The sequence below is a fragment of the Musa acuminata genome, chromosome BXJ3-3 (assembly GCF_036884655.1).
Source record: "Musa acuminata AAA Group cultivar baxijiao chromosome BXJ3-3, Cavendish_Baxijiao_AAA, whole genome shotgun sequence".
Lineage (NCBI taxonomy): Eukaryota > Viridiplantae > Streptophyta > Magnoliopsida > Zingiberales > Musaceae > Musa > Musa acuminata.
Window position 1 is genome coordinate 33534164 of NC_088351.1, and position 26716 is coordinate 33560879.

The following is a 26716-nucleotide window of genomic DNA, read 5'->3' on the forward strand; positions in this document are numbered from 1 at the left end:
TCTTCCTTGCTAAGATAGTGTTGATACTGCTATATTTTAATCGATCAGGCAAAAGGTATCCAAGGGAAATGTATGCAGATTTATATCCCTCTGATGTGATAGAGAATCTGTCATCAAATGGTAATAGATTATGATTTTAATATACTAATCTTTTTGTATCTTTGATCATATCAATCATTCCATAAAATCAAGGACAGTCAAATCTAATTTAATCTGTATAAATGTACAATGTAGTTTGTAGATCACAAAATATAAAAAAGTTATTATTTATTATAATCCTTTATGGAATCACAACGTTTTCTTTTTGTCACTACTTCCCTGGACTGATTTGCCTGACGAACACTAGCCGTCACCACTCCTTATCTGCTCTAGTTGATGAACACCATCTATCATCGTCGTCTCAGCTTGGCGATCTTACTATACTCGATGGTTTTCCTCTCTTCATTGTGAGAATTCCAACCATCTTTTTCTATTGACTCTGTCTCAGCCGTCGACCTCCCGTTGTCGTTGCCTCTTTCTCCTCCCTTCCAGATCTACCTCATCCTAGGATTCTATAGATCTGATCGCAGCCTCTTGCCCTCCTTGCTACTACCTTACAAAACTTCTGATCGAATTGCTTAAGCTCTCGATTTTGGCTCCTTGCTCGTGGATTCTGATGTTACTCCACCTTATTGATCTAATCAGTCTCCTCCAGTAATTGTTTCGCTTCTTTAACGATGATCTAATCGTCCTACTTCTCTCTGACAAACCCTCATTTTTGTTTAGCTTTATTTAGCAAGAGTTCCCTTTACTCCTATAGTGGTGTATATTTCCTAGTAACTTCACTAGGGTCCTCATCCCTTTCTTGTCAATTATCGAACTCACCAGTACTTTAAATCCACGGTTGGTCTCTTGAGGACAGTCTATCGACTTCCACCATCCTCTCGATCACACCATCAGCACACATCCACGGTTGGTCTCTTGAGGACAGTCTATCGACTTCCACCATCCTCTCGATCACACCATCAGCACACATACTTTCATCGAATTCTTCTCTGACTCATTTTTTGTAAGGAATTTAAATACAATGATATCTTTAGTTCGAGACAAGAATAAAAATAATATCTATGAGTGGCCAACTTCACAAGTCATCGAGCCAATCCCTCTTATCTCTGCTATTACCTTAATTAATATATATACTATCGTCTTGATCATCTATCGTCCTTAGTTGGACAATAATTAATCTCTCATTACTCGTTTCTCATTTCAAACAAAGTTGTTACTCATTGTAACTCATGCCTCGGTAATAAAAATCATAGATTATCTTTTGAAAAAAAAATTATTTCTTGTTTCAAACCACTTAAAATTATTTATACGGTCCTACCTCGATCACTTCAATAATTGCAGAATAAACGATCATTATGGCTTAAACATAACAGTCAAAGTCTCGACGATAAAAGATCTAAGAAAGGTGGAAGAAGAATGATGAAGATCAAAATCTTGATCGATCCAAGCACCATATTCCCAATCACAAAAGCGTCAAAGCTAATAATCAAACCGAACACTAAAAGATGAGGTAAACGGACAATTAAAGGATACAACAGATGTCGAAAGTATCATAACATCACGCAATACCTTCACATGGATGCTTGTATAGGACGTGATATAGAGAGACACACACACGCAACATAGATAGATAGGTAGGTGGTGAGTGACACACAAGTCACTGCGCATCACACGTAGTGCTTAACCTTTGAGCTATACCCAGTGAGTTCATCGTAGTACTTGGACCACAGCATGATGCCTCCGTACTTGTCGGACCTCTTCACGATCGGCAGTACATGCGATATGAGCTCCTCAGCCGGAATGAAGCCACTACCGGCTGCCTGAGGAGCAGCAGGAAGCCCAAGGAAGACCTTCGTTGCATGGATGGCGGTCCATTGCTTCCATGCGTCCGCCATGTTTTTGGTGTTGCCGGAGCTGTACTGGCACTGTGGGTTGTTGTAGAACTGAACCCACACGAAGTCGAAGAGGCCGGTCGTGAGGGCTTCGCCGATCCATGCGTCGGGGAAAGGGCACTGCGGTGCTGCACTCAGATACACCTTCTTGCCTCTGTTGCTGTAGGCCTTGAGGAACCCGGCGAGCTCGTCCCAGTGCTTGTCGGTGCCGCCCTCGATGTCGAAGTCGACGCCGTCCAGGACGGCGTCCCCGAGCGGCCGCGGGGACGACGAGGAGCCGCCGAGGAAGTTGCTCCAGATGTAGGCGGCGACCCGCCTGGCGTCCTCGCGGGAGGAGAGGTAATAGCTCCCGACGCCGCCGCCGATGGAGAGCAGCACCTTGATGCCGGCGCGCTGGCATGCGGCGATGTCCCGGCTCAGCCCGGTGCAGCCGTTGGAGTAGGGGTCGCAGTGGCCGGCGAGGTTGATCATGGGAGTCTGACCGTTGCCGAAGGTGGGGAGGAAGGCGATGATGACGAACTTGTAGTTCCCGGAGGCGCAGGTCTCGGCCAGGGTTGCCTCGTTGCCGTTCTGCCCCCAGTAGATGGCGATGCTTCCGGCGTGGAGACTTCCGACGAAGGCGAGCATGGAGCAAGCGAGGAGAAGTGGTGTGGCCGGTGATCGGATCGCCGCCATGACGCTACAAACGAAAGCTTCGGTGTCTGTGTGTTGTACAACGCAGGTTGGCTCGGCGGCTTTAAATGGGCCGATGGCTGGTGGTGTGTGCGCTTGTGGATCATCGACGGTAGTGTCTTTTGGTGTGGTTTGGGGGCAAAATAGCCTCCAATGAGACTTCATCTGATAAATGATTAGTAGTATTGGTGACATTACAGATGACTTTGGTGCTTCCTATATGAATACAAGTATATACATATAGAGACAATAAACAACAACACATGGAAACAAAGAACAAGATAAGAAGCACCATTGTTTTTTGGTAAGGTTGGGTAGGAGATTCATCCTGAAGCTTGTTAATAAGAAAATATGAGAGTGATTCATTAACCTAAATTTAAGCATTTTAAATCGTGATGATTTGTATTCATCCAAATAGGGTGGATGAAGCACACAAGCAAGAGCGAAGTAATCAAAATCCAAGGAAATTGGAGGCAATCCTGTATACAGCATCAAACAATAATCCAAGATAGTAATAACAATAGAAAATCTTACAAAAAGTGTTTATTAAATGAAATAAGGTCCTATGGGAATTGAACTCAATCTATGGGAACTTTGTTTCATTATCCTTGTAGATAGAGAGATTATCTTCATGCTTCACATCAGAAATTAACTAGACTATTCTTTGTGTGATAGGGTTCCTTTGGAGGGGAAAAATCATGAACCTTACACTGGCAATATGCAGGATAAACATTTAGAATTAGTGCCTGCTATCAATTGCACAAGCAGACACAAAAGTATCTGGAAGCCATGTTAAGAACTGCTTGAATGTTTTTGGCCATCAAATAAGCATCCACTGATGACAGATAAACTTACACCCAATAGAAAACAACAAAACGAGGGCCAACAAAGTCTTAGTCCATTCCCCATTTCTTTATCACTCTCTCTTTAGCAGACAATTGAGTCTGATGTATTTTAACCTCATTGGATACAGGTCCAGGCTGAGACCCAAGTGCAAAAGTTTTCCTCGACAAGCAAGATGATACGAAAGTGAGCCAGTTCCTCATTCCTCGCAACACAAACAGCAACGAATTGAAGACGACTGCAAACATTACATTACCTTTTGCTACCAGGAGATACTGTGAACAGAATATATGTATTAGAATGGATAAAAGGAAATAAAAATAAAAATAAAAATAAAACATCCAAAGCACCGAAAGGCATCTGCTTACTGACCAGGGAGACAATACCAACAATAGTCAGGATAGCTTGTTGTGCCTCCTCCCAGAAATTTTCTCCACCAAACCACCCAAACCAGCCGCCACCTCCAAACCAGCCTCCACGACCTGATGCACCTCCGCCACCCTTTTCCTCCCTCTTCTCAATTTCTTTACTCCATTTTTCAAACTCGGTCTTCTTCTCACCAAGAGCACTTTCTAGTGCTTTTCTAGCTTGCTCCTGCACCCGAAACAGGAAGTAAACTGACTTTGAAGCCACCAAGATATGAGGTAATGGTCCTCGATAATAGAATATTTTAGCATGTCAATCAATCAAGGAGAAATTTATATGTTGATGTTGGAAATCACAAACTGCTAGACATCTAATATGGCCAAAGTAGGTAAAGGCTTCATATATCATGGAAATGCAGAGAGCTTACTGCTCATTTCAAATTTCAATTAATAAGTACATTACAGAGCGGAGATTCTCCTTTAGTGCTAGGTAGGCAAACTCCAAGCATTACCTTAGATATAACAAATCACATTCTGTCTCCTCCTAAAGTGTAGAGGGCCGCGACAGACTGAAGAGAAAATTTTGACAATCATCCTGAGAATAAGGAAGAAGATATCTACAATAGCTGAACCACACTAAATTCCATTGAATGGGAGATTAAGCTCTTTGATATTTAGTAAAAAGAAGGGTATCTTTTGAAATGTAAACAAGATGCCTTGCTGGTCACTTCACAAAATATTTCATCACTAGCCGAAGATTGCATGTGCTGGTTGCTAAAATTCAAGTTACTTGCAAGACATGTCTGCAAATGTGCTTGCAACTGCATCTTTGTTCTTACTAGTGTCAACATAATTCTTAATCTAAAGAAAAAAAATCAATACATACTACTGAATAAAAAAGCATCACAAAATACAAATATAGTGATAGAATAATCATACACCATTAGAAAAAGCATAAATTACCTTTCGGTGACTCACCAATGGCCATCGAATGGGACCCAAACTACAAATTCTTAATATGAGAAGACAGACTTCATAACGAGATCTGGAATTAAGCAAGATTTTCTAACATCACTAGATCTACCATACCACCATTCATGTGATACGTCTCCTGTGAATAACAATAAATCATTAACAAGATAGAACTTCTATCTGTTATTGGTGCCAACTCTGATCCTTTTAGAGTGTGTGCAATTATCTAATGTATATTTATCATTAACTTTTATGTGAATTATAATAATGTAATGTAACAAGAAATTTGGCAGCAAAGTATGTAAGGGACTTTTGAGAACTCATATTTGCTCTGCTATAAGAACTATATCCTCTAATCATTCCCATAGCGAGGAACACTAAATCAGGCGGTTATAGCAGACCAATTGAGCATATTAGACTTCTGAAAATTTTAGTGTTGTCGTTCAAATTTTAGACTTGTTATCACGCCTAATTGAAGACAATTCTTCGATCTACTATGTCAAGCCATATAACGCTAGAAAAGCGATACACGAAGCATGTCATAGCATTCATCGATCCTTCAATGGACGAATCAAACACAACGAAAGGCCAACAGGAAGCCCACTAACTGTCAGAACATAGAAGAAAGTATCCAGCTTTAGAAAGAGCTTAAAGCTAAAGACCTGTTTACGGTTGTCCGCGAAGAGACAGGTGTGACGACCGTCGCACCTCAGTTCCCTCAGCAGCGCCGCCCACCGGGGGTTAGGGCTTCCGAGGAGCGCGTCCCGGGAGCTGTAGAGACGAGGAGGAGACGACGACCACCGCTTAGTCGATGAGCAGGAAAGGGTAGAATTGTGCGGCGGCGTCGATATCTGGAGCACCTGCAACATCGCCGACCCGGACCGCCCTCGAGCAGGGATGAAGCTTCCGTAGAGTTCTGTATAAAAAAAGACGTATCGAAGGGGAAATTGGAAGAAAAGAGTTAGGGATCGGACTTGCGGCAGATCAAATCTAATCGGACGGCAGAAGGGGGCCGTTCGATTCGCTGCTTTCAGAACTTTGGGTGCGCCGGTCTCCAGCTCACGTCGTTCGGCACGTGCCCGTCAAACAGCGTTTCCCTGTATTTCCCACGGACCGGAGAACCGGGATCACCCTTCTCGCGCATTGCGGATCCCACAAGTAGCATGTGACGGGGGCCACCATGGATGGGTGAGGGTTCGTGGCTTCTGGTATGGACGGGGGTCACGCACCCGTCAAAAAGGCGTACTTTTCCCGTCTTTCCTCGGGCGGGGAACTGGGTTCCACCGCCGGACCCATTGCGGACCCGACCAACCAAGGTACTCTGGAGGAGCGGGACCCATCACCCACGCAATGTAGGAATGACGTTGCCTAGCTCCGGTTAGTCGCTGGCAAGAGTGCCGTGTTATCTTCGGGCTTTTGCTTGCGTCCCAGATTACGATGGCAAATCAACGAAATGAAGTGATCAAACTGGGAATTTAAGTCAAAACATGATACTGTAAGTCAAACAAGAATGTCTCTCACAGTAGAAGACACTGCTTAATAAACAAATAGTTCGATTGGAGACTTGATAGAAGACAGTTCTGTAATGGCTTTGGTACCCTCAGATCTTTCCATACTTGCTTCATAGACAAAATTCTAGCACGTAACTTTGAAGTAGCGCAATTAGAATACTCTGTATGGCTTCCCCATTGTACTCTTCAGGTACAAGCACCTCACCTGCAAGAAAACTCTTTAAGAGTTAGTACTGAAACACATGATGAACTAGATTGACTCAATACTTGAACATTGCGGATATCGACTACGTATCAATGCCTTCACAAGTAAGCAAGGATTTCTTGAGTTTTAATTTACAGTAAAAAAGAGTTGGAACACAAACTAAAAACCAAAGCTGGTCATTTAGCAAGACCACAAAAGAAACATGACGGTGATGAGTAAGGTATAACTTTCAATACTCTGAAATCTAGACATCTATTTACTTAAATGGAATGCAGGGGTGACATTAACCACGGCATGGACAATGATATGACTTGATTAATTCTAAGGCAATTTAAAAATGAAAGATATGAAACATAAATGATTGACTAATATGACTAAGTAAAATAAGGATGACAAAGAACCCACGTTTTGCCAGTTCTTCTTCAGCAAAGACACAAGGAAATTGACACTGAGTTGCACGTTTTGAAAGATCTGCTTCTCCTCCATTGCACAGTTGCCCACTGCTACACCCATGCAAAGAACCTTTTTGAGTTGAAACTTCACCATGGCCTTTGTCTCATTAACTTTTGCCTCCAAAGATTCTTGGTGGGTAACCAATGTGGGAAATTTCCCTGCATGTGAAAATTACAATTCAAAGGCATTGCCAAAGTATATAAATATCAGAAAAGAAAGACCACGTTCAAGATCTACATGCAACTCGATTGATCTAAAGGGTAAGCACTGAACACAACAAAATTTACAGACAAGCAAACAAATACACATGCACAGACTATAAAAAATGAATTGCAAGATTTCATGTTCAACGTGATAGGAACTGAACTCCACCTTAGCAGTTAGGGCGTTTCATTAATCAGTGTGTCACAATAAAACAATCTGTCAATTTTCATGAACCTCCTACCAATGATTATCATCGTGTTAGTTTAGTTTTAGCTCTCCTTGGTGAGGCTGCATAGATCATACCTTGTGATCAGCTCGATCAAAATACCAAACAAAACAATATAACACAGCATTTATATGATTATAATAATCCAGTAATTGATTTCTCTCACAACATTTTTTTATCTTAGTTTTATATGGCAGTAAGAAGTTGCTAGTTAACTCATGAAATTGGACACTAACAGATTACCATTATATGACTAATGTTAAATGTGAGGCTAAAATTCATTTCCTCAAACAAGAATACAATGAAAAACACAGAAAATATAATAACTAAAACTTTGGTAAGATTTTTCATAATGCCATACAAAAATAGCTGCACTCTCACGGTCATTGTATATGCAATATGAGTTAAAAGAAATAGTGCTTGCCTGCCTTGTTAAGACCAGGGCCAAGGAGACGAGGAATCTGCTTGATAATAGCTTCTGATGCCAGGAAAGCATGATATTTCTTAGCAAGTTTTTTTACCAACTTCTTATTTTTGTTCATCTTTTTCAAACTCTCAACGTCCATATAATCCAATCCTATCTTCTCTGCCTGAAGTGACAACAGCAAGCATTAGTACAATATTATGCAATCAGATGCGCATGAATCAGAACCAGACAAACATCATAACTGCTATCATAAAGTGAACATAATCAAGTAATAAAAATTCACAAGGGAACTCGTATATTTCATGCATAAGTGGTATTTCTTTAATTGCTGAGAAACCATAGATAATTTATAATATGATCCTCTGATACTATCATCATGTAGTTTGTACTGATTAGTTGGAGGAACTCACAAAGCCACAATTAAATAGTAGATAAATATTCAACTCACATGAATGCACAGCACATATACATTCAATATGAAACTCGTAGATCTGATAATCCAGGTAACGCTAGCTGCCACCTAGAAGACCAACATTAAGAAATACATGGTTGACCACATAGATAGTGGAACATGGTCTTCAGGTGATTAAATTTATGATGAACTGAGAATTACTTAAATAGTCTGCACATAAGAGCAGAAATAACATGATATGATGCAAATCAGTCAATTGACAATTAATTTAAACACCAAAACTCTCATGGATCATGCAATCGACAAAAAAGCCCTCTAAATAATTCCTATAACAAATAGATCTAAAAGCATAACATTAAATTTTGATATGCTTTACCTCCTCAACATGTTGAGCATCACCAAGCATGCACACTTTCATTTTTGGGCGAGGAATATGAGGTAGCTTCACAGATCCGCTGAATCGTTTGTCCTTTTGAGGATCATAATTTTTCAGCCCAATTTGTAACTCAACAGTTTCTGTAAATTTGCGCTTCTTCTCCCGAGAATCGCCAACAACCTGGGAAATAGCTTCCCTCAAGACATCACTCTGTAGCTTGCTGTGATGGTAATAAAAATGTGTTCAACATGATAACCACATGAAACAAAGATACAAAATTGTTTTACTGTAAGTTAATAAGTACATAAACAAAAAATGGTGATTCAAAAACATATCTGCAAATTGAGGATAGAATTCCAAAAAACTAAATGTAACGAACAAATTGCATATTTTATGAACCTGAAATATCAGGTGAAAGCGAACTAATATAGAATTGCATGCCACATGGCAATCTTACATAAATCTGAATCCTGAAGAAACAATTGCAGCATCAAACTACAAGGGTCGTAAGCTAAAACTGAAATACTAAATTAAATATAAAGGAAACAGAATCTAAAATGACTAAATAGCAAAACCTCTAATCGAGGACAAATAAAATTCCAACACAAAAGTCTTCTCCTCCAATCAGAATTACCGATCGATTGATTAATATGAACATAAAATATTAAATATAAAGTGTTAACAACACATTCACTTTTATCATTATTAGCTTGCATAATGCTCGATTTATAAACACATCTGAAGAATTGTCCAATGTCTAGAAAAAGGCACAATCATGCAGGAATCTTTTTTATATGGTCTATAACATACTCATGTGGTTTATATACATATACCACAAATATAAAAAATAAGAAAGTCTTGATTAAGCCTGTTCTAAGCTCCATACTTTTGCATAACCTTAGTGTTACTTGGATGTCTGAAGGTATAATGTCTAAAGATTGAACAAATTATGAACACTTCTTTTGTTGGCAGAGAATGCCAACACTCTACGACCTTCATTTGATTGCTTAGGGGACAAAAGAGATCAAGTTCAATGATAATGCTAGTTTAGGCATCCTGCATCTCAAAATGTTTAGATATAATGTGCAAGAGAGTAAACATGAAATATCTTAATCAGTATAACAACTTATGAAACAATTGTTGTATCCTTGGCTTATACCTAAATCTTGGAATTGTAGCTGGAGTTTTCATCTATTTGTTAGGAATATTGGTAATGACAACAAAACTAATATTATTTCTGACAGTTGAATATTCAACACACCTCTTGTCAAGCAACCGACTTTTTCAATCGATAATTTTGATACTTTTCATCTCAAGGTTAACTCTCTTTTCAAAGATGATAGTTGAGTTTCTTGGTTGCTATTGGAAAATGTATAGTTTGAGACAGTTCAAATTATTAATGTTACTGAGGTTGCACAAATTCCCTTGTGATGACCAGTGGCTTTGGAAAGATAATATTGTGGGCAAAGCTACAGCTAAGGCTGCCTATAAATATTTTAGAATGCAGACCCAGCAAGAAGTTTCTAATAGGAAAGACTAGAAGGCTATGTAGCAGATCCCTGTTGGGCCAAGAGTACAAAACTTTAGGTGTGCATTAAAAAAATTACATACTGCTGATAGGTTGAACAGGATAGACATCACTATTGGAATAGATTGCCCCTTATGTAACCCAAATATGGAGTCGGTTGACCTTTGCTCAAAAAACCTTGCCATATGTTAGCAACTAGTTTAAATTGGAGCTTACAATATAAGGACACTACACAAGGAGGCATATGGGGATTGGCTCAAGGAGGGAAATGACATTACACAAGGTATGATCTTGAGAGCAGCCAATAACAAATCAGTTGTGGATGATAAGTAAAACTCGAAACAAGAAGGTTTTCAGAGATAAAAATCCATATGTTAAGCGGTTCTGGCACAAATTCTTGCTGTCACTAGTTTTTATGCTAGTGTAACCAATGTTGAATGAAGAAATTTATGCAATGTCATTAGATTCAGTCGCAAAACCACCACGGAAGTGGTGTAAAGTCAATACTGATGGGTCTTTTTTGTCCAATATGGGGTTCTAGGCTTTCTCATTAGGGATCCTGATGGGAAGTGTGCGATGACAGGGCAAAAGATTGTACAGATACAGTCTGCAATACAGTTTAACACTCCGACAATTAAGGATAGTTTGCTTCAAGTGCGGAGAAGGGCCTTTAGGTAAGTTCAACTGGAAACTGATTCCGGCACTACTAGCATGATCTTCACGGATAGAAATGCACCTCTTTGGAAGACATGAATGCCGTGTCTGACATCTCACACATTGCCAAAAATTTTGAAGAGTTTATTGGTAATCACTGTTATAGGGAGTATAACCAGGTAGCAAATTGGGTTGCTACCCAAGGCGAGGATTACTGAACTCCATTTTTTTTGTGGTGCGAGAATTTCCCACAAGAGCTTCTCAAGTTTGTGAATAATGACCTCAATGGGTTGTTTCGTAGATTGGTTTGATCTTAGTTTTTGTTAATGTAATTTTACTTTTGGCAATAAAAAGATGGTGCAAGCAATAAACTACACCCAAAAAGAACAAATATTTTAATTGTTTACACATCTTGATGAGCGCAACATAAAATTGACATGCAGATGATTGATTACAAAATGATACAAAACATAACAAAATAAATTAGATAATTTATATAACTGGCAAGATTACCTACCGCACCAAGCATTACGATATCGATCCAAAATAAAAGGAAAAGTAACCAAAACAAAAGAAAATTGATATAGGCATGTCGAGCACGAACTCAACAACGACATCCAGGAAGAAAGCATAATGGTCACTTGTAATACCTCATTGTTCAGATAAGTATCTCGTCCCTCCTTCAAACCTTAAAGAACAAAACAAGAATGTTATGAGCGTAGGAATTTGGAGCGAAGATTATACTGCATGTTCATCAAAGTCCGAGACTGAGTTAGAGAGAACAGCAATCCCCCGAAGAGGGCTGACTTAGGGATTTGGAGGAGTGAGCTCACCGAGAACTCCGCGAGGCGGCGACGGCGGCGGCGGCAGCAGCAAGAGGACGGGTGAGCCAATGCACGACTGCTTCGAGTTATAGGAATCAGTCTTGCTTCTTGAACCCTAGAATGACCAACGTTCCACGTTTTATCGTTGGATTCGAATCCTACGGCTTTTATTCATCTTCCATGAATTGGAAGTCTTTTGGGTTTGGCCCGTTTGCATTAGTTGGGCTACAACATTGGTTGGATTGAACCGATCCGGTCTGGTCCGCTTCCGACTGATATCTACTGCAACCCAATTTTCTCACAGAACCGCTTCGGTAGACCAATTTCCGAACCAATTGTTTCCGGAATACTAAACTGGAGATTTATGTCTCATATATAGTTTTGATTCCAAGGCCATGAAGCTAATAGCTTTGTAATTGAACTCCGTTGTGCCATGAAATCTTAGCTTCTTTAGAACATGGCAATAGCTTTTTCCTGATTACTCTTTTGGAGCAACGGAAGGTATATGTGAAATTGCCTAAGAGGGAATCTTTTCTTCTTCTATGCACTCTGCGTTTATTCTCTGTTAGTTTCTTCTGTAGTTATTCTTAACTAGGGTTTTAGCTCATAGAAATTTTGGCATGAGCAAGGTTTGGTTGGTGCTATATCCAATCTCCATCCGCATACAAGTAGTTTGTGGTCTTCTCGTAGACAAATGCTTACAAACACCTTGCTTCTGTACCTTTTCTTTAGTATGGCATGGCATGGCTGAACAATGCAAGACACCCTGACAACTACCTGAAGATTATAATAGGTTTCTCCTGGTTGACCTAAAAGCTTGATTCTTAGTCTGGAACTGGAAAACTTAGTCCTTAACTTTAAAATAATAGAAACAAATTATATAAGTAGCAGAACTGGATTGAGTTCATAATATAGCATCTCAACAATAGCTGGTCTTTTTTTTACTTAAGAGATTGATCAATTCAATTACGTATGTTTCGAGGTTGGTGGTTGGAGCTAAGATCATGCCTGCAATTATTGTAAAGGTATCATTGTAGATTCTGGTTTGTCCTACATTGTGTTCTTAAATGGTTCTCCATGAGCAATTCCAGTGGCATCCTTCAGCACATTTATGGTTAATATGGATACTTTTTGAAGTTGCAAATATTATAGATATTTCTATCATTGACAAACATTTATGGACCCCCTTCCACCCTTTGATATGTCATAGATACTCTTCTAAAGATAAAAAAATAATAATGAATGTTCTTCCGATTTAAAAATCTATGAGGATATATGTCAAAAGTTGCATGTGTGTATATATGTTTGATAGTATTTAAAAATCTATCATGATAGATTTAAAAATCTGTCATGATATTTTCAATTTTGAGGGGCATAAAATATTGTATATTTTTAATTGTATGCATGAAATTGTCCTTCTTCCACTTTGTTGTTTACTTGTTGAATATATTTTTAGTCTTGGATGGACAATTTGTTTAATGCTTTCAGACTTTTGTATGCTTTCATTTAGTTGGAGACATGCTAGAGATGTCTGTGCAGGCATTCTTTCTTTTCCAAGCAACAGATGAAAACCGGGGCAAACTTGTTGCACACAGCTCTGCATGAATTTTCTAAGACAATTAGGAAAAGGACACCAACCAAATTATCCTCTCCCATGGGATGCTTGAAAATTAATGGAGTACTTAAATTCCCTACATCCATGCCAAATTCAACTCAGACGTCACAAGCACTGTCGAGCATAATGATAGCTGAAGAATCTGCTATCATCTCCCAGTCTTGGAAGTATAGTTGTTTCACTATTTCTGATTAAGATGGAGAAATGTCATGCTCCTCAGGTTGTTGAAAATTTTCACCAATTTTGGTGGTGACTTCTTCTGTTCCTTCCAGTACATGGCTATGGACTCAATGACAATGCAAAAGATGAAGAGACATTATCTTTTTGGCTATCTGCTGGTGTTTGTACTGACAGGAATGCACAAGTCCTCAATCCATAACAAGCAAATCGAGAAAGGAAAGAAGAAACAGCACTGAATTAGTGTTCTTCTCTGATCAAGAGGTTGCATGGTTCATGGCTATTTGGTTAACAAGTCATGTTGATTCTGCAACGTGAGGTACAGAAAGTGTGGTATGGCTCCATTTTGTAACCTTCCAGTTTGGTAAGAAAGAGGAGAAACCCAACAAGTCCTTAAGTGCCATCAGCCCTTTCAAATGGATGCAATTATTTTATATTTAAAAGTCAATTATTGCTTTCATTTCTAATGTCCGGAAGGAATCACCGATTGCGATTTCTGGGAAATAATCAGATTATATTGGTTCAGAATCTAATGAAGGTTGACATTCTACTGCATTTTCTATGGGAACAAGAATGTTATTCTAACGTTGGTGCTTAAAAATTCTCGTCTGATGGATTACTTAATCCATTGCTTTCCTGCTGATGCCCATGACAACTTTCTTTCAGAAAGCAAGGAATAACTGCTCCTAATGTAATGGTATATCAAATGACTGGGAAATGCAACCAACATTGATAGTTGACTTCCACCTTGAATGAAAATGGCTAGTCTCTTTTTAAGCAGAAGGGTTGGTCACTATTCCATACAGGCTAATGATTGTCCATGTGGAAGATATATCAGATCCACAACCCATACTTGGTGTAGAAAAGAGCCCCATGTAGCAGCAGAACAATGCAGAACTTCACTGTAACCCTTCCAAATGTGCCCATCAGTAAACAACCTTGTTTTCTTGGTGCAGCAGAGCTTGTTTTCATGATGAAGGGACCATCTCAAGCAATTCCATTACAGTGGCAGGATTATTGAGAGAAGCTGGTTTTCTTATGGCTGATTATGTTAGTGTTTGGTATGGTTTGGGTTGCCATGGATACATGTTCAATGTGTGCTTATGAAGAGGCATTTTTTTGTCAAAGTAAACTCACCTCTTTAAAGTATATAACAGAGAATGGGATAAAACTTTCATGGATATTTTTTTATTGTACTGAGCCTTGTCTGTTTCCTAATCAATGAAGGTTGGTTGAGCACTTCATATTTCTGAAGAGCCAATGAGATAGCACAGTTGGTTACAAGGACTGGAGTTGGAGACAGTACTTCTAGGGGCTTCCTGTCAAAAACTTTCCATTATTTTTCCTCTCTGTCTCTCTCTCTCTCATCTGTGTCCCCATAAAGTTTGCAGACAATCTCACAAGGACAAGATCTTCAATATAGTACTATGGGTGAACACAAGGCTTGATATGATTACTATTCACAGGAGGAAAGATGAGAATCATAATGGACAGGGTCTATCAGATGATTCAGCTATACAAAAAGTACTAATATCCTAAGGTCACTTTGGAAGGATACTTCCATACAATTTTCTGCTTTTCTGTCTCTGTGCCTGGAAGTAAAGTGTGCTTGTCGAAGCACCAAACAAGTTTGAGAGATCAGTATACGAAGGATCATCAAAGTTTCAGGATGGTGCAAGAGGGAGAAGAAACTTGGATTGCAGATCACAGAGTTGGAGAAACTGGCCTTTCTGATCCTCGACTTTCAACTCACGGAATTCATAGCACCACTCCAGCTGCAACTAAGTTCTTGTACTGTTCCTAAATTCTTTTTCTTTTAGTCCATGTTCATCATCTTCTTTCAAACTTATAATCTTTGAGATGTATAGGAGATCTTGGCCAGATCTCATTCATTCCTTCCAATACAATGTAAGTTTTACATATCACTGCAGATGTTTGATTTTATTCACAAAACAACTGCCTTTAAATGGGCAAGCACCATGGAAATACCAATTTCTAAATGGCAATGCCAATTTCTGCTGCTTTCCTTTTTGAACTTCATAACAATCTATTTGTTTTGTTCCACTCTTTATTGCATTAGACCTCTGCTCAACTATTTCATAAAGCTTTGGCCAATTCCATTTATGTGCTCTTCTCTGATTTCATTTGTCCATCCCCTTCTTTCTTCCACTTTCCTTGTCGATTACCTTTCTCTAATGTCATAAAGGAGAGGAGATCCATCCTACTACACCTTTGTGTCATTGAGTAGCAGCTATTGTATAAACAAGGGGTAAAAACAACTTCCTTTTGCTTTGTTTCTATTGTAAATAGTATTTGATGTGTAAGATGGTTTGTCCATTCAGTGATCAGGAAGAAGCTTCTTATTTTGGGGGTCTGGAGGAGGCTCTTATGGATGGAGTAGATGGCATAAGAGAAACTGAAGACAGTAAGTGTAGCTTTCTCTCTCTCTCTCTCTCTCTCTCCATAACTTTAACCACATCACCAGTAGATTTATTTGAGCCCCACTACGATAAGAGGTTTTGCCTCTTAGACCACAATGATCATGTGAATCCAGGAAAATTAAATGCTATGACTCCCCATAGATAGAATCCTCTCCCATCTCAAGCTTATTGAAGTATTCTACTAACTCTTTGCAACACCTACAAAAGGAAGGAATAAGTTCCTTTTCTAGTACTGTCACCTGCTTCTTCATTTCTTTCTCACTTTGAGATATCTTCTTCATCTTGTGCATCTCATGCTCTTGCAGCTTTTCTCACAGCCAGACCCCCAACACTTCAGATCTTCCCATCATGGCCAATGAGATTCCGGCAATCTCCCAGAGTAAGGTCTTGCCTCTTTTGACTTGGGTTTCTGGTGTGGAAGTAGGTATGGCATCATCGAAAATGAGATGGGATTGCTGTTTCATTTAGTCTTTATGGTGCATGCTTTGATTCCAGCAGGGGAGTTTGTGGTCAGCAAGGAGCAGTGCTTCAAGCTCAGCTCAAAACACTGCATCTCATCCAGAATCAGACAATCCAGCAAGCAGAATGGCCTCTTCAGACCTGTGTGCTGACCACAAGCAGCAACAAGAGGTGATGATGGTGAGTGGTGCTTCCGGAGTAACAACTGTTCGATTGCTTTGTTCATCAGTAGCTCAATTCCCTAGATAACAAAGTTCAAACCTGAGCCATGCATTTACCTCCTCAACAAGACCATACTCACTTCAATAGCTCCTGACTCTCTTGGCCTCAGTTCTTGCTCTCTTTCCCAAGTTTGCTTCTGTTTCTTGATGCAGATGAATTCTGACATGACCAAGTTCATTGTTTCTACTGTAGCAATTTTGCATCTTCAACAGTGTCAACTGTAGGGTTTCATTTTTCTGGGTAATGATATTTAAATTAGTAAGGAAAAGTTTGGCATCTACCATTCACATCCATCCAGTTGAAATATCACATTTATCTTTGTTCTCTCCTCGGCTTTTGAGTTTGCTTAAGGGTAAATATGCTGATACCTGTCATTATCCGACCTTCACTACTACATTCTGCCAACACGCAAAAATATGCTCTTTGACTTCGGGCAAAACAACATAGTTTGTGTTGCATGTTTCAGAGAAAGATGACTGGTTCAACTGCAAGGAAAGATGGAAAGGTACTTGATCCTAAGGTACTCTCTCTCTCTCTCCAAGAAAAAGTTCCTTCTGCACAGTGACAGTGTAATATGTATATATTCATCCTCTCATTATTGATCATAAACTATAAATTTCTTCGTTTTTATGGAATAAATGGTTTTCTTTGATGTAAACGGACTCACTTCTTTAGATCTTCTTATCAGAGATTAAGGCGATTAGCTCAGAATCGTGAGGCAGCAAGGAAGAGCCGCCTGAGGAAAAAGGTGCACTCCTCAAATCAATCTCCCATAAGAAACAACATCATTATCTTGGTTTAATAGATTATTATTATTATGCATCGAGTTATCCGAAATAAACAGGCTTACGTGCAACAATTAGAGACCAGCAGAATTAGGCTGCAGCAGCTCGAGCAAGATCTACATAGTGCAAGATTACAGGTCGGGAATTTATCCTTTGGTGGTGGAACTCTTAGCTCAGTCTTCTTTTGGATCATCATCCCATCACTTACAGTGGTTCTTCTATGCTCGTTTGTTGTTAGGGTGTGTTCTTAGGAGTCGCAGGCTGTGCAAATGGATCTACGAGTTCCAGTAAGAAGCTGCTTCCTCATTGGTTTCAGCATGGTTTGCTTCTACGCGTTTACTGTAGATCTCCTTCTTCTTCTTGCTTCGGTGCTGCAGGCGCTGCGATGTTCGACATGGAGTATGCTCGATGGTTGGATGAGAACTGCAAACACATGTCGGGGCTTCAAGGTGCGATACAAGCTCACCTTCCTGATGGCGACCTCGGTGTCATTGTAGACCAGTGCGCCGCGCACTACGAAGAGCTCTTCCGGCTGAAAGCCATCGTCGTCAAGTCCGACGTGCTCCACCTCTTGAACGGGGCATGGAGGACTCCGGCGGAGCGCTGCTTCCTGTGGATGGGCGGATTCAGGCCCTCCGAGCTTCTCAAGGTGAAAAAAGATCCTCCTCTATCCCTTCTCGATGCAGCGATTCCATTGCAGAAGCATGATTCCTGCTTCCTTGCTGATGAGCTGGAGTAGATGGTGGTGGCTCAGCTGGATCCGCTGACGGAGCAGCAGTTCATGGGGATCTGCAACCTCCAGCAATCGTCACAGCAGGCGGAGGAGGCGCTCTCGCAGGGCCTCGAGCAGCTCCACCATTCATTGGCTGACGCCATTGCCGGTGGCTTCCTCAGCAATGGCGTGGCCGATGGAAGCTATATGGTGATTGCATTAGGGAAGCTCGACAACCTAGAAGGACTAGTCCGCCAGGTTTTTACTGTGTCTACTTAGGTGTTACTGAAAGCAAACAGATCAGCATGTGATACATCTAATATATGTTAAATATAATACATGAATAGAATAAGATAGAAAAAGTATATTAGTAAGAAGGCCATTTGATTTCTAATCATAAAGAATGGCTTTCTTTTTTGGTTTTAGGTAAAGAACAGATCCGAAATGCTCCACAAGAAAACCCTAACAGAAGCTATTTGGATTATAGATTGCCTTGTGCATTAAAGTTAGGAACAGTTGCTGTCCAAAAACAGTAGTAAGAAAAGGACTGAGCTCCTAATCTTCCAATCCAATATAGATTGATAGATCTATCATAACATTCTGTGTGTAGGATTAGTGAAACCCTAAAAGAGAAGTAAGGCTTAGGAAATAATTACGTCTTTTTTTTTTTATGTTAATTTGATCATGTCAACAAGATGAGTATTACTCAGATTGATTAGGGTTAACATTCTTGAGATCCGATATCAATTTAACTCAAAATATTAACATTCATGATGAGTTAATTAATCAAAATACTTAAGCTGAAGTTGATAGTAATACACTCATCAAATCCTTATAAGTCAATCTTAATCTTATTCACTTACTAATTCAAAGTATTATAAATATATTATAAATTATTATTGATTCTCTTTTCAATAATTCTTTTTTTTATAAATCTTAAATCTCACATCGTATTATGATTTATAAATTAATAATGAGATCGAGTTAAATTGGTCAAGATTAATTTATATCAAATTTAACGTAAATTCAATCCAAAAATTTTAAGCTTTTGTATGGAACTCATATATATCAGTTGACAATTCTCAATGCTATTTTTAGTCCTCTATCAATATTTATTTTGTTGATAGACCTAACAGTGACCCCAAAGTTATATGACCGTGTGCAGGCTGATAAGTTGAGACAACAGAGCTTACACCAATTGCGCAGCCTCTTCACCACCATACAAGCAGCAAAATGTTTCCTAGCAATCGGAGAGTACTACGCTCGCCTGCGTGCTCTCAGCTCGCTATGGGCGTCTCGGCCACGAGAGTAAGCTCGTACTCTTCTTCCAGACTTGATCCATGGCTTTGCTTTGTATGACAGATGCATGCCATCGATGAAATCATGATCACTTCATCATTGTCTTTTTGAATGATAGATGCATGCCTTCTCTTTTTGACTGATAGATTGTTGATGCATGCCTTCTCTATCATCGGGTGGAAAGCCATGGCACACCTAATCATTTATTGGTTACTCTTATCTTTTCCACAGGAGCTTGATCAGAAACGATGGTGTTGTCTCTACATCAACAGACCTGCAAATCGTTCATCAACCACTGCAAAATCATTTTCCATATTTGCCTCTTTGAGCTCATTCTCATGAGAGAGAGAGAGAGAGAGAGAGAGAGAGAGAGTGTGTGTGTGTGTTGTTGATCATGGCTATTGAACAATGTGTGCATGTATTATATGTACAAATAACAAGGGGAAGCATATGCTAACAGCAAATTGCATGATCGAGATGGCATACACACACTATATAGCTAAGACAGGAGATTAGAACTGTCGGAGGTATGCTCGAAGGCCGTCACCATGTGCAGCTGTTGCAGGGACGCAGCTTCCTCACTGCCTTCTGCACATTTATCCGCGACTGCTCTGTCATAGACTCCAGCAGCTGCAGACAAATGGAGAGCAAATTAGTAGGAAGCATGGAGAGCACAGCTGCGTTCCAGCGGCTCACCAGTTGCGCCCTTAACGCCATTGCCGTTCTCTGCAGAGAGTGTTACTCGTTATTAGCACCCAATGGTAGCAGATGTTATCAATGCGAACTTGATCATTCACCTGCTCTTCTCTCAGCCGGGCATTCTCCTCTTTCAGCACGTTCAGCTCCGCCTCCAGCTCCACTGTGTATGCCTGTGCGTATTGCATCTTATTTGTAAGGATTACGGGCTCGGCACTCGCAGTGTTGATATGACGGACGTGATGCGAGAGCAACTCGGTAGAGCTCAAGAAATGTACCTGCTTTCTGGCGCGAGACCTGGCGGCGGACTCCCTGTTCTTGATCATCCTCCTCTGCCGCCGCTCCACCACCTTGTCCACCGTTTCCCCGTCCCCCGGTCGCTTCCTTCCGACGCCGCCTATGCTTCTCGGCACGTCGGCTCCGTACCCTGGCACCGAGTTGTCCACCTGTCCTCTCCCCATTCCATCCGACGACAACGGGCTCGCGGGTGACCCTACCACCGCGGCCGCCGCCGCCCCCAAGACTTGCTCGTCGACGTACCCTGCCATGCCCACCATGTGGCCGAAACCGGTCATCTCATACTGCTGCGCCGCGGAGGGGGGCTGCGCCATCGGCTGCGGGTGGGGCGGTGGCGCTCCTTGCCCGCCGTGTCCTTCCCGGACCACCCCGGCCGTTACGAGGAAGTCCTCGAGCGTCATCTCCCCGAAGGTCGGCTGACGACAGGCGTTCTCGACGCCGACGCCGTCCGGGTGGACCTGCTCTACGCGGTGGGACCGGCGAGCCGCGTTCCGGTGGATCTCCGCCCACACCTCGTCCACCGTCTTCCTGGAGAGCGGCGCCGGGAGAGTGAGCGACCCCTGCCGATGGAGCGCCGCCGCCGCCTCCACTACTTGACCCCCTGCGGTGCTGTCGGCTAGGTTGTTGGCCTGCGGTTGGCTGTTGCTGCTGTCGTTGTTGGCGTTGGCCGCGGCAGCTTGGATATCCTCGACGTTGCAGATGCTGGTGAGGAAGTCATCCATGGACCCGAAGGTCTTGCCGGGCTCGCACACCGCGTTCTGGATCTCGTCGCAGGTGAGGGAATAGATAGAGGTCTGCGCCATCAAGGCGAACCCGAGGTCGAGCTCCCGGTCTGCCGGGTCAGCCGTTTGATCCCTCTCTTCCGGCCGGATAAGCTGGCGATGGCCCCGGTCCGGATCTCGATGCCCGGACGTCATCTCCGCGTCCTCCGACGTCATCTTCCTGCTCTCCGATGGAGACGCCACGTCGGCGCGCGTGCTCCACCCTGTTGCAAACCGGCAACTTGGAGCTCCGGCTTCACTGTGGAGTAAAAATAAACGAGGAAAATGACGATTTTGGCAGAGAATATTGAGCGCTTTGTATTTCTGAGCCACGAAGCAAGCAAAAGAGCGGCTTTCCGTCGGTCGACAGTGGCGGGCGCGACTCCGGGCCGGCTCGGCCGCGCTCGATATTGATATCTCAGAACTACAATGATATATACTACAGAGAGAGCGCAGCATGAGCCCATGTGGGCCCATCCGTGGCCCAAAACAAACAGATGGTTCTTCTACCATGGCAGCAAAAGCTGCCTTGTTCGCCAGTTGGGTTCCACCACCCATCCTGCGAACCCCAGAACAAGAAGAGAGCAGTGAAAGCGTTCAATGCGGGAGAGAGGATTCGTCATCGTAAAGACAGTATATCCTCTTTCCATCAAAAAACACAGTCGGAAACAAGAAGCAGCCGTATATCCTCTTTCCAAGGCGAGAAAGACTTCGGCAAAGAGAGTTCCGGCGAGATTACCTTGGCCATGATCACCACTAACACCTCCTCCTCGGGGGGAACCGGCCGCTGCTACAGGTGGCACCCGCGAGACTTCGGCGCTCGCCTGGCTCCCGCGCGACCCAGCACGCAACGAGCCACCGTTATCCCCTGCGCAAGCGAAGCGCGGGGGGGCCCGCTGGGAACAGCGGTCAACTACAAAAGCCGGTCCGTCATAAATGAAAGGCGAGGAGCGTCGACACGTACGAGACACGTGTCGAGCATGAGAAACTCCCAGCGCAGCGTGACAGGGAAGCTCACAATGTTAAGACGTGTGCCTCGCACGTGATGTTATGGGCCTAACGTAGCAATTAGCCAACCATCTCTGATCATCCAACATTAATGCACGTATTAACATTGTGATATAGACGAGTTAGACATAAGTCTTGTATTGTTAAGAACTAGAATTATTTTCATGATTGTAGTATTATCGACCAGTTTAATTTAATTTTAGGATTTGATTTATATATATATATATATATATATATATATATATGTGTGTGTGTGTGTGTATGTATATATATATATATATATATATATATATATATATATATATATATATATATGTATATCTGTATATGTATATATGTATATATGTACATATAAACATATTTTGCTTCATATATTCCTCTGACTAAGATTACATTATGCAAGTCCTTTTGAAGTGGCAACTCCATTAACCCTATCCATCAGTTTGGAATTTGGGTGGAGAACTCGCATGGAGATATGAGCAAACGTTCAACATCGACAACCATAAATGGAAACTGCCACCCTCTTCCTTTTCCCGATTAAGATCCACCATGATCACTTTCAATGAGATGACACCACGGCACCAGCATCAATCTGTAAAGAATGGAGTCTTTCTCTCTCCTTTATTCCATGGAGAATATAGCCAGTCATGGCAAGTTCCTCCTTCCATGACAATGAAGTATCGGAAGGTCCGTCCATCACCAACCTCAATGAGTTCCTCCCCTTTTGCCTTAATGGAAAAAGGTGGGCTCTCATATGTTTCACGAGACAGAGAGATGCAGATGACTGCCTTGTGCTCTTCCAAAGCCTTTGTATTCTTTACAGGAAGATGCTTTCTTTTCCTTTCTCTTTGTTCTCCTCTCATCTTTGCCAGGAATCACATTGGTGTATATACAGAGGCCACCTGCTTTCTTTGTCCAACGCAAACCAGTCCTCCTCTTCCGAGCACAGCAATGGCGAGGGTGTCGTCGGATCCTCTGGTCGTGGGGATGGTGATCGGAGAAGTCATCGACTCGTTCAGCCCGAGCGTGAAGATGATGGTGACCTACAACTCCAACAAGCTGGTCTGCAACGGCCATGAGTTCTTCCCCTCGGCCGTGGTGTCCAAGCCCAGGGTGGAGGTCCAAGGTGGTGATATGAGGTCCTTCTTCACGCTGGTACGTACGTACGTACACGATACGTCCTTGGGTAGAGCCTCTCCAACTGCTCGCCATTGAAGCTGTTGCTTCTGCTATGGCAGGTGATGACAGACCCAGATGTGCCAGGCCCTAGCGATCCGTACCTTAGGGAGCATGTCCACTGGTAGGTCATGTCACACACTTGAGATTTAGACGACGAAAGAGATAGAACGGTGCTAATCAACCGTCTGGCTTTGTTGATCGACATGCAGGATCGTGAGTGACATCCCTGGCACGACTGATGCATCTTTCGGTGAGCCTTCTCCCCTCTCCGTTGTTCTGTTGGTTGTGTCCCTGCACTCCACTGTGTTTGACATGAGGAGAGGGATGTCAGGGAAGGAGATGGTGAGCTACGAGAGCCCCAGGCCCAACATCGGCATCCACCGCTTCGTGTTCGTGCTCTTCCAGCAGAAGAGGAGGCAGTCGGTGACGCTGCCGGCCTCGAGAGACCACTTCAGCACCCGCCGGTTCGCGCAGGAGAACGACCTCGGCCTCCCCGTCGCCGCCGTCTACTTCAACGCCCAGAGGGAGACCGCCGCGCGCAGGCGCTGATGACGGTGCCTCCACACGTACTCTCTCTAGCTGCATGATGACTAATGACTGTGTGATGCCCCTAAATAAGCCGCCGCCGCCGCTGCTGTTGTTGATGATGATGATGATGATGTCTGCCTTGGAAGTAGAAGTGGAGTGGATGTATATTATTATGCTAAAGATCTTTATGTGTTCAAAGACGTTATAGATGAGGATATCAGCTCAACAAAACTCTCCATCTTTTACTTTCTTCTCATCTGAGAAAATTATTTTTTGAAGACAATTAGGATAATAGATAATTAATGAGAGGAATGTCAGAATTTTTTTTTTAATTTGATAAAAAAAATTATAAATAATAAAAAATAAAAGATGAAATTTAATCTTAATACCTTATTATCAACGAACGATCAAGATTTTTATCAACTAAGCTCGTTAATATATTCAAATCATCATGGAGGAAGTTGGTACCCTAAAGTATGAAATATTTTTTCTTTGATGTTAGCCTTACTTCTCTCGATAATATTCTAAAAAAACTTAAAATACCATAAATTGACATAAAAAAATTATAATATAAATATACTGAAATCTTTGAATGAAATGAATTCAAGAGTATAAAGTTTCAATAAGTAACCCATTGGTCTTTATTAACTCTATCAAAAATACTTTTTGAATGATAGGATATAGACTTTGAGCTATTATAATAAATGAATTTGAAGTCACTCATGATATATTATTTATCATTTTATATGTTTTCATGTGTTATAGTCCTAAGTATTAATTTTGGTAATTGTTATATTAGATGGTGAATGCTATTTTATTTTATTTTTATCATTTGTTAGTTTATAATATGTTATATGATTATTCACATATATTATTGACATGTATTATAGTTCGATTAGGTAGGTTTTGAAGGAGTTTTACTAGATCGATTTTTGGGCACAAATGTAGGAAATACAAATATGAAAACTATGGATTTCAAAAAAGGAAAGCAAATGTCTGATTCATTATGGTAGAAGCTGTAGAGGTATTTGTTAATTACTTTGAATTAAATAATATGAGACATTTAACTCCAAGTTTATTAATTGATATTTATAATATCTTTTTGCAATTAAAGTTTGACTATCCTCATACTCAAAGCATGACAAAATGGATGCTACAATCAATTAATTCAAAATGGAGGAATTAAAAAGGTGACTTCAAATTCGTTCATTGTGATAGCTCGAATTATATATCTTATCATTTGAAAAATATTCCTAATATAATTAATAAAGATTAATGGGCAAGTCTTATTACTCATTAGAACTCTAATGGCAGGTTTATAATACTCTTAAATTCATTTCAATAAAAAAATTGTATTATTTTGTGTATGTAAATATATTAATTTATGGTATTTAAAACATATTTTCACAATAGCAAGAGAGAAATAAAGTCAACATATCAAAAACAAAAATCACATAGTTTAGGGAAGAAAAGGATTTTTATATTAGGTTGTTATACTTTTATACCTCTTATAAAAATATTTTTTATGAAAATAATTTTTCATAAACATTTGATGTATTTTTATATTTATTAACAGTATTATTTTTATGTTTTGCTAGGAAGCTAATATTTTTATTATTAATCATAAAAGAAAAAATGATAAAATATATGTAACGAGAGCACAAGTGTCATCCTCTCCGTCGATGATATTAAATATATATAAATCAACAATTGAATTTATAATTACCATGACACTAAATATATGTAAGTCAACAATTGAATTTATCAGCACCAATCACATATATAACCATACGTCAAAAATTATAAACAAAAAAATATTAAAGAAAATATACATAAATAATATAAAAAATAATAAAAATAACATTCACCATCTAATATGATAATTACCTAAATTAATAATTGTAACACATGAAAACACAGAAAATATGTAATTACAAATTAAATACAAATCGATATATCTCATAAATTCACATATAACATTCGATATCATTATCATAATCTTCAATAGAATTAGTTATATGATTTTTTTTCATCTAGTCGAGGACTAATAGTCTGTCAATTAGTATTCTATCCATGTCATCTCTTGCCAAACTAAAATTATCTTCGATCGTGACATCACATTGCTCAATCTCTTCTAATATCCCATCATCCATAATAGATATATACCATTGCCTAGGTCAATCAAATTCCACAGCTTTCTCTCGATAGGTACCCACCAATCTTCATTTAATGCATCTTGAATATAAAATACTAGCACAAATGAATCATTACTTAAGTACTTTCCAAATGTATATTAATATTAACAAAATTACTAGTGAAAAATTAAATTAATCTATAGTAATCCTAATCACAATTGAAGAGCACCATTATGAACCGATCATAATAGTTTAATTTTATTATATTTATCAAAATATCATAATATGTGAGATCTTCTATCATATGATTTTAGTCTCTTGTGCTTGCTCGAAATCTTTGCATTGATGACAACTTCGCTACTATGAGTTAATCTATTCTTTTTATGATATCTTATATAGACCTAAATAATACTGGTAATGAAGTTTTTGAATTCTCTTCTCACATTATTAGGGCCTCAAGCTGAGTGATATCATTTCATCGGTCATTTGTTCATTACTTACACAATTGACAACATAATAGGAAAAATAATTGATTAAATTATACGACCATGAATAATTTTTATTTAGCTACAGATTAAAAAAAAATTACATAAGGCTTAAACTAAGAATGAAATCCTTTATAACCATTTATTCCAACGATCTCCTTAATAATCGACATTGACAATTTTTTTTCTTTTGAGTTCAGATTCAAATATATTATGAATGATCAATATTCAAACCAATAAAACATAATATTTGATATCAAGATGTGAGAATACATACCTTCGATAAGGAGTAATTGGTTCGTGACTAA

General features: G+C 40.2%; 6 protein-coding genes across 7 annotated transcripts; 2 read left to right on the forward strand and 4 right to left on the reverse strand.

The window, feature by feature from the left end:
- Positions 1-1525: 1525 nt before the first annotated feature.
- Positions 1526-2802, reverse strand: LOC103979084 (acidic endochitinase). The gene has a single exon (XM_009395111.3). It carries the CDS (start codon positions 2772-2774, stop codon positions 1713-1715), a length of 1062 nt encoding a protein of 353 aa, XP_009393386.2. The 5' UTR covers positions 2775-2802; the 3' UTR covers positions 1526-1712.
- A 588-nt stretch (positions 2803-3390) lies between these two features.
- Positions 3391-5783, reverse strand: LOC135633950 (uncharacterized). Its single transcript, XM_065143984.1, has 3 exons — positions 5452-5783; positions 3825-4046; positions 3391-3727 (listed from the first exon to the last, which is right to left on the reverse strand). The coding sequence occupies exons 1-3, from the start codon at positions 5656-5658 to the stop codon at positions 3503-3505; spliced, it is 654 nt and encodes a 217-aa protein (XP_065000056.1). The 5' UTR covers positions 5659-5783; the 3' UTR covers positions 3391-3502.
- Positions 5784-6234: 451 nt separating this feature from the next.
- Positions 6235-11741, reverse strand: LOC103979082 (large ribosomal subunit protein uL1). Its single transcript, XM_009395109.3, has 6 exons — positions 11619-11741; positions 11436-11473; positions 8604-8823; positions 7813-7978; positions 6911-7116; positions 6235-6505 (listed from the first exon to the last, which is right to left on the reverse strand). The coding sequence occupies exons 2-6, from the start codon at positions 11438-11440 to the stop codon at positions 6452-6454; spliced, it is 651 nt and encodes a 216-aa protein (XP_009393384.1). The 5' UTR covers positions 11441-11473; positions 11619-11741; the 3' UTR covers positions 6235-6451.
- Positions 11742-11906: 165 nt separating this feature from the next.
- On the forward strand, positions 11907-19683 carry LOC135633390 (transcription factor TGAL5-like). The gene is made up of 13 exons (XM_065142795.1): positions 11907-12110; positions 13120-15192; positions 15744-15826; positions 16148-16221; positions 16341-16481; positions 16990-17043; positions 17212-17271; positions 17368-17445; positions 17547-17595; positions 17686-17957; positions 18048-18278; positions 19186-19328; positions 19551-19683. Exons 2-13 carry the CDS (start codon positions 15071-15073, stop codon positions 19645-19647), a joined length of 1404 nt encoding a protein of 467 aa, XP_064998867.1. The 5' UTR covers positions 11907-12110; positions 13120-15070; the 3' UTR covers positions 19648-19683.
- Positions 19684-19720: 37 nt separating this feature from the next.
- Positions 19721-21784, reverse strand: LOC135633389 (bZIP transcription factor ABI5 homolog). Of its 2 annotated transcripts, XM_065142794.1 has the most exons (4): positions 20294-21784; positions 20117-20188; positions 20016-20045; positions 19721-19949 (listed from the first exon to the last, which is right to left on the reverse strand). In XM_065142794.1, the coding sequence occupies exons 1-4, from the start codon at positions 21629-21631 to the stop codon at positions 19863-19865; spliced, it is 1527 nt and encodes a 508-aa protein (XP_064998866.1). In that variant the 5' UTR covers positions 21632-21784; the 3' UTR covers positions 19721-19862. The 2 variants fall into 2 exon arrangements, with proteins under 2 accessions (XP_064998866.1, XP_064998865.1); XM_065142793.1 differs by having other exon boundaries at positions 19721-20045.
- A 1209-nt stretch (positions 21785-22993) lies between these two features.
- On the forward strand, positions 22994-23972 carry LOC135632403 (CEN-like protein 2). The gene is made up of 4 exons (XM_065140959.1): positions 22994-23236; positions 23320-23381; positions 23470-23510; positions 23592-23972. Exons 1-4 carry the CDS (start codon positions 23033-23035, stop codon positions 23807-23809), a joined length of 525 nt encoding a protein of 174 aa, XP_064997031.1. The 5' UTR covers positions 22994-23032; the 3' UTR covers positions 23810-23972.
- Positions 23973-26716: the final 2744 nt, after the last annotated feature.